Source organism: Alligator mississippiensis, chromosome 14, assembly GCF_030867095.1.
Source record: "Alligator mississippiensis isolate rAllMis1 chromosome 14, rAllMis1, whole genome shotgun sequence".
Taxonomy (NCBI): Eukaryota; Metazoa; Chordata; order Crocodylia; family Alligatoridae; genus Alligator; species Alligator mississippiensis.
The window spans coordinates 29,353,885-29,363,937 of record NC_081837.1 but is presented as its reverse complement, the minus strand read 5'-3'; the positions used below and the strand labels follow the sequence as shown (position 1 = coordinate 29,363,937).

Sequence of the window (10,053 nt, the reverse complement as noted above, 5' to 3'; positions counted from 1 at the left end):
GTTTCTCTCTGGACAATAGGGAAGCCAAGACGGGATTGTAACTGGATCGGAGGACAAATAAAGCTGCACAAGTTTCCATTACCCACACCTCAGGCCTGTACACAGCACAAAGTTGAGAGCAGGACTGGGACCCCTTGACCCAGAGCCTCACTCTCCATTCCGGCCTCACAGCTCAGACTTCTCCAGACTCAAGCCTAGGGACAACTTGCTGTCCATTCAGCCCTGAATCCCTCCTCAGAGTCCCATTCCCTCTGCCCCTACAGGCTTCCCAGGCACTGAGGAACGCTCTTCGCCCCCTCCCCTGGAGTTGAGTCCTTGCCCTGGCTCAGTTGGGCCTTGACAGTGACTTGCTTCCCTCTGGCTATCAAAGTCCTAAGGCCCTTGGCTCTCCCCAGCGTGTTTCTGTGCCTGGCACTGAGTACCGACAGAGCAAGGTACCAACACAAATCACCTAAGGAGAGCAAATGGAAAAGATTATGCATTAGCCTGACATTAAGCATGAAAACCTGCCTCCTGCGGCAGGGGGAGGGAGGGGGCTGAGGGAGCAGGGTGCCAAAACTAGCACTGGGGAGCCACGCAGCTACTCTGGCCAAGGCGAGGGGGAAAGGGAACCTCCTCCAGGGAGCTGCACAGCTGAGTCTGGCTCCTGGAAGCATGAACTGCACTACAAAATAAATAATCCTGGAGTCAGACCGTCCCTGCATTCCCCCCCTCCATACACACACACACCCACACACACACACTCGCTTCCCAAGTCTGACCAATTTACACACAGAGGCCTGTTTCTCATTGGCTGGCAGCTGCGGGAACTCTCCGGGGAGCACGTGCATTCAGTCACCAGCGCTCGCTGGCTGCTGCAAAAATAATGTCCATCTGAGAAGCTGCTGGGCTTGGGGGGAACTTGTTGCTGGGATCCATTAGCCAGCCATGAGGGGCACCTGTTGGCTTTGGCTGTGGCTGAGGGGACCCCAGCAAGACATTAAGGAAAGAGGGTGGGCAGAGACCCCTGTCTGAGAAACAACCCCCCTCTGTGCTGGCTAGGAGTGGAGGACATACGAGCTGTGAGCAGACAGCTGATGTGCAAGTCCCTCTGTCAGCTTTGGGACTTCATCAGTAAGTGTTTGGGGGCAGCCAAGTCTGAGAGAGCATGTGGCACTGGGGGAAGGGGTGCAGTGAGGGGTGCAGAGCTCGCGGGAAAGCCCAGCACAGGGAGGACTGCAGGTCAGGTCAGCAGAGTTGTGTGGGGACTTGAGCCTGTGCTACAAGCGGAGCCACATGTCAGAGCATGGGTGCCAGGCCAGGTGGTGCATGCATGGGGCAGGGGGGAAACATGCCCAGCACTTGCCCCCTCCCCACCTCCCCAACAGCACCGCTAGTTCCTCTTGACACCAGCACAACAGTCACCCTCCGGTCCTGCTGACACCACTGCCCATCAGACCACATTACCTTGTGGGCAGAGCCGACTGCATGCCGTTCCTTCAGAGTGGGTGGCCAGGGTGCCAAACACCCCAGTGTTCCCAACCTGCCAATGCCCTTCCTTAACTCCATTCAGAGCTCAGCTGGTGCAGACCCCCTGCCTGCCTAACCCCTCTCCCATCCCAGCTCTGGTTGGGCTAAAGAGTACAAATATCCCCTCTGCAGCTGCTTTAACCCCTCCACTTCCTCCAAACAGTGCCAGGCTCAGTTGAAATAGCACATCCAGGGTTTATTGTTTTTTCCATTCCTTGCAGCTAATGATTAAAAAATTTTTTTTCTAAAATAAATTACAGAATTAAATAAACACGAACTGGATTATTTCCCTCCTGCCCCTCAAAGAAAGCATGAAAACAGTCACTGAATTTGGCAACAGCAACGAGACAATCTCAAGGAAAAGCAGCTACTTGTTCAGTTTGAGCAGGTATCAGCCCCTGGGCCTTGACTCACTGCCTGGAAGTTCCCTTCAGGTCCCACAGACCTCGTATCCCACAAACCAGCTTGCACTCACCCCCTTGCAGTTCACTCTCAGCTCCTCTTGCCCTCCTTTCCCCCCTGGCTCTTCCATTCACCTCTTGTGTGAACAGCTTGTTGCCGGTTAACCCTGTCCTGCAGCTGAGAGGCTCCTGACCCAAACAGCTGGGCGTGCACTCAGCAGTCCCAGGAGGCCCACTCCATTCCCTCCTAGTCCCTTACTTGTGACAGACTCCCTGCGGCTTGCCAGAGAGAGACCCTGTGCTAGACATGTGTTGGATTGTCCAGGTAAGGATCTGTCTTGGTCATGTGTAGCATGACTGTTGGGGCTTTGTAATGGCAGTGCGCCCCCGTGCAAGTGACCCCGCTGCATGGCTTCCCCCTAGTCCTCATCCCCAGTTTTCTGTTGCACAGGCTCTGCCAGGTCTGCAGAGTCTTGGAGCTCCACACCCAGACGCCACTGGTGATCCCCACCACCAGCGACATAAAAATCTTTAGCATAAAGACTGCCACGGTGGGCACAGAGGCTTCCAAGGAGCAGTCGGCATTCCTCCTGCCGGGGAAGGCCAGGCAGCCGTGCTCCAGGGCCCTGAGGTTCCAGTAATCCATGTTCAGCCGCTCGTAGAAGTAGCAGACAATGACACAAGTGGCTGGGACCGTGTAGAGGATGGAGAAGACCCCAATCTTCACCATCAGTTTCTCCAGTTTCTCGGTGTTGGTGCCTCCCGTCTTCATGATCTTCCGGATATGGAAGAGGGCAACAAAGCCTGTGAGGATGAAGGAGGTCCCGATCACCAAGTAGCAGGAGAGTGGGATTAGAACAAACCCTGTCAAGGCATTGACATCCATGCTCCCCACATAGCACAGACCCGTGAGCTCATCGCCCGCCACCTTCCTCATGGTAAGGATGACGATAGTTTTCATGGCCGGGATGCCCCAGGCGGCCATGTGGAAGTAGCTGCTGTGGGCTTCAATGGCCTCGTGGCCCCATTTCTTCCCCGCCGCAAGGAACCAGGTCAAAGTCAGAATGACCCACCAGAGAGAGCTGGCCATGCCGAAGTAGTAGAGAATGAGGAAGACGATGGTGCACCCCGTGCTCTCCAGCCCCTCCTGTATGACGTACAGCTCCCCATTCTCCCGGTCACAGGCAATGTTCTCGGCGCCAGCCACAGAGCGGATGATGAAGGCCACCGAGTACACGTTGTAGCACATGGAAAGGAAGATGATGGGTCTCTCGGGGTACTGGAACCGGCGCGGGTCCAGCAGGAAGGTAAGCACTGTGAAAGCCGTGGAGACGAAACACAGCGTGGACCACACTGCCATCCATATGAAGGCAAAGTCCTTGTCCTCCCGGGACCAGTAGACGTCGACTCCGGGGGAGCATTTCGGGGCGCAGGACAGGCTTTTCTCCACGTACTGGAACTTCTCGGGGTTATCGCACGACCCCAGGGCGTTGGGCCCCCGGCCCTCCCCTGCCCCCGACGGCCGGGGCCGTGGCGCCACGGGGAGCATGCCCTGCCCCTTGTGGGGCTCCCCGGCCGTGGCGTTCTCGGGCGCCTCCATGCACAGGGCGTTGGGGTCGTTCTTGGTGGGCAGCTTGCTGCAGTCCAGGGACTCTGGCCAGCCGAAGTTGAACTGCTCCATGATGGGCGCGCACTTGTGCCGGGCTTGCTCGCACATGGGCTTGCAGGCCGGGATGCTGGTGCTCACCTGGTCCGTGCACATGGGGGCGTAGAGGGAGCAGAGGAAGAAGCGCAGGTGGACGTGGCAGCCGTACTCCACCAGCGGCGCGAACTCGTGCAGCTTGATGGCCGCCTCGCGCTGGTCCTCGTGCCCCATGTAGTTGGGCATGCGGGTGAGGTTGTAGCCGATGGCCTGGCACATGGGGATCTGGATGGGCTGGCACTTGGCCTCGCGGCCCCGCTCCACGTCGTAGGCGCCGATCTCCAGCGAGGAGCCGGCCACCACCAGCTGCCACAGCACGGACACGGCCGCCCGCAGCGCCGGCGCTGCTGCCATGGCCGGGCCGCCGCTCCCGGCACCTGCCCGCAGCCCGGCCTCACCGCGGCGCCCCCGTCCTGCCCGGCCTCGGCCGCGCCGCCCGCGCCATGGCCGGGGCCGGGGCCGGGGCCGGCTCCGCGTCCCCCGCGCGGGAAGTTTGCGGCGGGCGGCGCGGGGCGGCGCGGGGCTGCACCGGCCACGGACCCGCCGCCTCCCGCGCGCCGCTTTAAAGGCGCAGCAGCCGCGGCCGCCGCGCTCCCCCCCCGGCGCCCCCGCCCCGCCCCGGACCGCCCCGGCCCGGCCCGGCCCGGCCCGGCCGGGAGGAGGTGCCTGGCCGCGGGGCCGCCCCGCAGCCTCCCCCTCCTGGCAGCAGCGGGGCGGCGGGCGCGGGCTGCGGCTCCCCCGTGCGGCCCTCGGCAGCGGAGAAGCCCGGGCTCCAGGTCCCAGCCCCTCCCGAGCAGGGCGGGGGCATGTTTAATTCATCGGGGGGGTAAAAGCGCTTTGAAGATGAAGCGGGCGCGGGCGGCTCGTCAGGGACAGAGGAGCGAGGCGCCCGCCGGCCTGACGAGCCGCCTCCCCGCCAGCGAGCGAGCCAGCGCGCCTCCAGGAACAAGCCGCTCGCGTGCGCCTCGGACAGGAGACGGGCTGGGGACGCCCCGGGCACCCGCCTGGCCTCGCTCCCGGTCGAGGGGGAAGGGGAGCCCGGCTCTGCCCCTCCGCCCTGACTCAGTTGTTGCCAGGCCAGCACCGGTAGGCGACTGGGAGCGGGCTGGCAGCCCTGGGACCCGATTTTGCTGTGGAGAGGGCCAGCTCCCTCTGCTTGCACCTACGTGGTCTCTCGTGTGCGTGGGTGTCGTGGCTCAGAGCGCAGGAGCTCCCGCTGTAGTTGTGGGGCCCAGGGGGTGAAGCGCCGGAGCCCGTCTCCTAGAGAGGGGGTGGCATCTCCATCCTTGGAGGTTTTTAAGGCCGGGCTCAACAAAGCCCTGGCTGCAATGATGTAGTTCAGGATGGTCCTAGTTTGAGCAGGGGGTGGACTAGATGACCTCCTGAGGTCCCTTCCATCCCTAATTTTTTGTGATTCTATTAAATGTAATAGCGATCTCCCCGAGACCCAACCACACCACCCTGCACACTTTGCCGCACTTGAAACACACGTCAGTCACAGCAGACAGCTCCAGCGGCCCCTGACAGGGAGGGCCCCAGGGTCAGGGGGGCGTTATCAGTCAGTGTCTGTCCCATGCAGGAGCATGTCATTTTCAAGTTCCCACTTTGCTTTGACCTGTGGCAATTTCTTTGCCTGTAAGGGAATGGCCAGGGATGGTGCTATTGCTATGGATTTTATTTAGGAGCAATCCACATACTGCAGGGATGGGTGGCAGGGTAAAGCCCACACAGACAGACAGATAGATCACGTGTTTAATAATGCTTCAGTTGCTGTTTGTCATCATTGTTAATTATTTCAGCAGTGTCTTGGTGAGTGGGGGTGGATGCTCCATGAGCAGTGTTATTTGATCGAGTGAATGACTGGGTATGTTGGGCCCAAGCCTGGGATCAGGGAAGTGCTGACTTGAAGCCCTGCACTGAGGCTGATTCATCCTGGTGTCTCAGCTGAATCACAAAGGCTGTGGCCCTTTGATGCCCTGAAGCTTGTGCTCAGCTGAAAACATTTACCCACCATACCCTGCAATGGAACAACTCACCTACTCACTTAAGTGCTTTGCCAGATGGTGGCTTTTAGCCATCCTGAGCTGAGCACCCAGAGCCCAAAGCACCCATTAAGGGCCACTTTTCAGAAGGATGGCTTCCTTTTCACTATGCTTTAGTTTCCCCATCTCTAAGATGGGTTTAGTAAGGCTCCTCTCTCTCTGGGGTGGCAGGGAGCGTGCACACACTTCTGAAAACAGAAAGTACCCTACCACCATCAGTTGCAACATCAGTGTGATTAATACCCTTTGGTTGTGGCTGAGAACTGGACAACTCACTTTACTCAGGGGCATGCTAGGAAGTGTTAAGCGTTTCTTCGAAGCATGTCCTCGTCCCAGCAGCCCAGCACAGAGCAGCATTGTGCGTGTGCAGACAGCTCCTCTTTCCTTCCCCTTAATGTCTTCCCATGTCCCCTGAGGGAGAAGAGATTTTGATGACAGGGCAACTGACAGTTTAATTAAAGACAGTACTTTACACGCAGGTAGTGCGGTTCTAAGCCCAGCGTGAAGGAGCAGACAAAGGAAGCTTGGTGGGAACAGCCCAGCAAGCTGTTATCTACCTGAGAATTTCCAAGGGTTTGTGTGAACAAAACCTCCTTCTGTCTCTCCAGAGAGGTGTTATCTGTGCTGGGCACTACCTTGCACAGAGAAGGGTTGCTGAATGAAAAGGGAGTGCTTAGGAATTGCTGATGGGGATAGCTGAAAAGATGTCCTTAACCCCATTAGGGGGAAAGAGGCAGAGAAATGGAGACAGACGGAGCAGGAGGACTGCTTCTGCATCTGGGCAACTGGGTCTGAAATACAGCTGAACGTTATCCTAGTTGCTAACTTTGCAGACTCTGCTTTGGGTGTGCAGGGAATTGCTGGGGTAACTGGGAGTATTTGGGTGTCTCCCTGCCTGTTTGTACCAGCTGGGGAGATGTCTCAGGGACAACAGCTGTTCCAGCACATCCGGAGGTGACCACTGGCTCAAGCTGCAGCCTTTGCCGATGTCTTCCAGAGCGGCAGCTGTTTTTCACAGACACTTGTTAACACATGGCATGGGGACCCCATTAACGCACACACTGGCTCTCAGTTCCACGCATGGAGAATGAACATGTGACTGATATGACTCATGTTGCTTAATGCACTCCTGGGAGGTGCTTGGATCCTACAGAGATGAGCTCAGACCCTGTGCAGGCTGGACTTGGATTATGGATCCTCTTACCAGCAAGTGCAATGCCTCACCAGCACAGAGCCCAACTAGCCTGTGTGACCTATGTTAACACACCCAGACCCATAGCATGTAAAGCCCCCAAGATGGTGCACATGTGCATGTGAGTGTGTGTGTGAATATGTGGAGGGCTCCTCCCCTTCCCTGTCTCCCTGAGAGCTGCCATCCCATAGTAGCACCCCCAGGGACACTGAGCTTCCACGGGATGGACAAGTTGGGGCAAGGCTTGGAAACAAGCATTTATCTCCAGTCTGGAGCACAAGGCAGAGACAGCTGCAGCCGGTTCATCCAGCAGAGAAAAACTCCAGCTCAGCCCCTCTGGAGCAGTCGGGTGGCCTGTACACAGCATGACAGCTGCCTTTATGTGGGAGGGCTGTGGATGGTCCCATAGTCGAATTTAGTGCCAGGACAGTCTTCCCCTTGGCATCCATGGGTTTCTTGGCATCCCTGAGTGGTTGGCATCACAGGGAACATGCCCCGCTGGCTCTTCCGTTTGCTTTGCGGAGGGAATGAGATTTCACCTGCTGCCCAAGCAGCCACATAGCTGCCAATTCACCTTATACCTTACTCACTGCCCTCTTGGCAAGATGGAAGGAGCTGGCAACCCATCAGGCCAGAGACAAACTTGCTCATCCCCTTAGCACAGGGGTGGGCAATTATTTTGGGTGTAGGGCTGTTTACTGAGTTTTGGCAAGCCATTGAGGACTGCAGGACAGGCAGCCCAGGGCAGATAAATATTAATTTTCTAAATTTTTTAGGGGTCCCATGGGCCGGATAGAATGGCCTGGCAGGCTGTATCTGACCCGCATTTTGCCCACCCCTGCCTTAGCAGATTGTCTGGCAGGGCAGAGACTTCAAGCCCCTAGGGCTCCCTGGGTTATGCAAAGGGCAAAGAGACAGACCACCTGCCCTGCTGACCCCAATGCAGAGCTAGTGTTATGGGGTGTGTGGTCTGTGACCCTTCCAACCCAGGCCTGATCTCAGGACCTTACACACTGCAGGAAGGGGGATGGCTATTCCTCAGCACAGTGTTTCCTGCGAGCTAGATTAGGAGAGCCTCCAACACCTGCGCTATGATTTGTCATGTTTCCTCCATCCTGATCTCCCCAAGATGTAATGGAGGCAGAGTGACAGAGAGGAAGGAGTTTGGGAGGAGTTGTAGTCCAAACTACAGTCAGCACAGTTCTGTAAGACTGCTCCTCCTGTCGTCACACACTCCATCGGCTGTCATTTTTCGTAAGTCTATTTTCTATGAATTTTGATTATTAACGATAGAAATATTTTTTCCTCAGTCTGAGAGTGTGAGGCAAAATCAACATTTGAAAATAGAATCCTGCCAAGCCTAATGATAACGTAGAAAGGGCAGAGGTGTTGAAGGTGGTTATCTCTTCCACAGGATTCAGGCATGTTGTATCATTATCACCTTTTTTTAAATGACCTGAGCAGTGTGTCAAATCTGGGACCTTGTGGGCTGTTTCTGTTAGGAGAAGAAACTGGTGTGGAATCAGTTGAAACCTTTATTTTACAAACATTAAAAATGCCTGTTTCCCTGAACACAAGAGGAACCAAACTGCTTTGCCCATAGCTCCAAGCCTCTCCTAGCCCGCACTCAGCTCAAAAGGTTTTTTTCAGTTTATTTTTCAAAGTCATCTTCTCTGTACTTGTTTCAGCTGCATCTGGTGTGTCCTGGCTGCCTTCTTCCTCACTCTGTCTCGTCTTTCCTGCATTGCACACTTTTACAAATCAGTAACCAAAGAAATCCCTCCACTTACAGATGACTTGACTCTGTTTTGGTCAACGATGTCTGCCTGTATCATTTGTGACTGCTATTGTTTTGACTATCTGCTTCTATAAAGGAGCTGGCTGGCTTCTTATGGCTGTCTTAACAGAAGGGTGGTAATTACACCCATGGGCGTTAAATCAAACAGTTTTTATCTCAACTGTTAACAATATCATGATAAAATAGTGCACCAAGGAGAGTGCTAAACAACAGCTACTAATGTTAGATATTTTATAGTCATCTGATCCAGATAACTTGCTTCCAAGAGTTTTAAAAGAGCTAACTGGGGGAGAGGGAGAGAAAGGAGGGGGAACGGGTTTTTTGACCCAGTAGTGACAACTTTCATTAAGTCTTGGAAAACTGAGGAAATTCCCAAGGACTGGAGGTAGGCTCACTGTAACAGGATTGGGCCCCAGGGGCAGGTGTGATGCCCCCTGATGGCCACACAGCTCTTGACCTGCTCTGGCCCTTGGGCACTTTCCCTTTTTCTCTTGTCTGCCATGCCTTTGATGGAATAGTTAGGTTACAGAAAGGCTGCCCCAGGGTCCCAGAATGAGCCCTCTTCTATTCTTGGTCTAGTGAGAGTCCCTCTTGGACCCAGCTGATCTCAGGCTTGCCCTCAAGTATTTAGTGAGGCTCTTCTGCCCTGTCTGTTCCCCAATGGCGCTAGTTGTCAAGGCTATTTGTAGTCTCCTTCTGCCCCTTCTGCTGATCTCCTGCAGCCATGTCCATGCCTCATAGATGTTACTTTAGATGTCCACTGGTCCTGGTAACCCCACCTGTTAACTATCTACTCATTCTAGATGGCCAAGCCCCTGGCCCTGACAAGGCTCTCTACTTCCCAGGCCCCTGGCTCCAGTCTGGCTTCCACCTGTCCTAGGCTTCAGCCCCCACCTTGGTTCATGCCTGCTCTGCTTCAGACTCCTTGCTGTGACTTCAGCCATCTGCCCTCTGGGCCCCTGGCCTTCGTCCTGTGACTGTAGTCTTATTCCAGCTCTCAGCTTTCTGGGTCCCTAACCCCAGGCTTGCCTGCTTCTGCTCACACTCTAGTCAGCCTGCCGGGCAGGGGCCCTGGCAAGGCTCTCTTTTCTCTGGGTCCTTGACTCTAATCCCTCCCTAGGCTTTGGCCCTCTTGGCTTAAGCCTGCTCTGGCTTCAGCCCTCCATTTTCAGGGCCCCTGGTCCTCACACAGCAGCTGAACCCTCTCTTAGCCCTCAACCTTCTGGGCCTCCAACGCCAAACTCGTCTGCTTCTACTATTCCAGGCTTCTGCCCTCGTGGGTCCTTGACCCAAGGCTGGGTTGCTCCCACTGGCCTTGGCCCTCGTAGCCTCAGCCTGCTTCAGACCACAGACCTTTGGGTCCCTGACCCCAAGCTAGGCTGCCTGCTACTGAGTGACTGCCAGACACC

At 56.0% G+C, this 10,053-nt stretch overlaps 1 protein-coding gene across 1 annotated transcript; it reads right to left on the bottom strand.

The window, feature by feature from the left end:
* Positions 1-1,684: 1,684 nt before the first annotated feature.
* On the bottom strand, positions 1,685-4,127 carry FZD9 (frizzled class receptor 9). Its single transcript, XM_006258793.4, has one exon. The coding sequence runs from the start codon at positions 3,964-3,966 to the stop codon at positions 2,212-2,214; it is 1,755 nt and encodes a 584-aa protein (XP_006258855.1). The 5' UTR covers positions 3,967-4,127; the 3' UTR covers positions 1,685-2,211.
* Between the last annotated feature and the right edge of the window lie 5,926 nt (positions 4,128-10,053).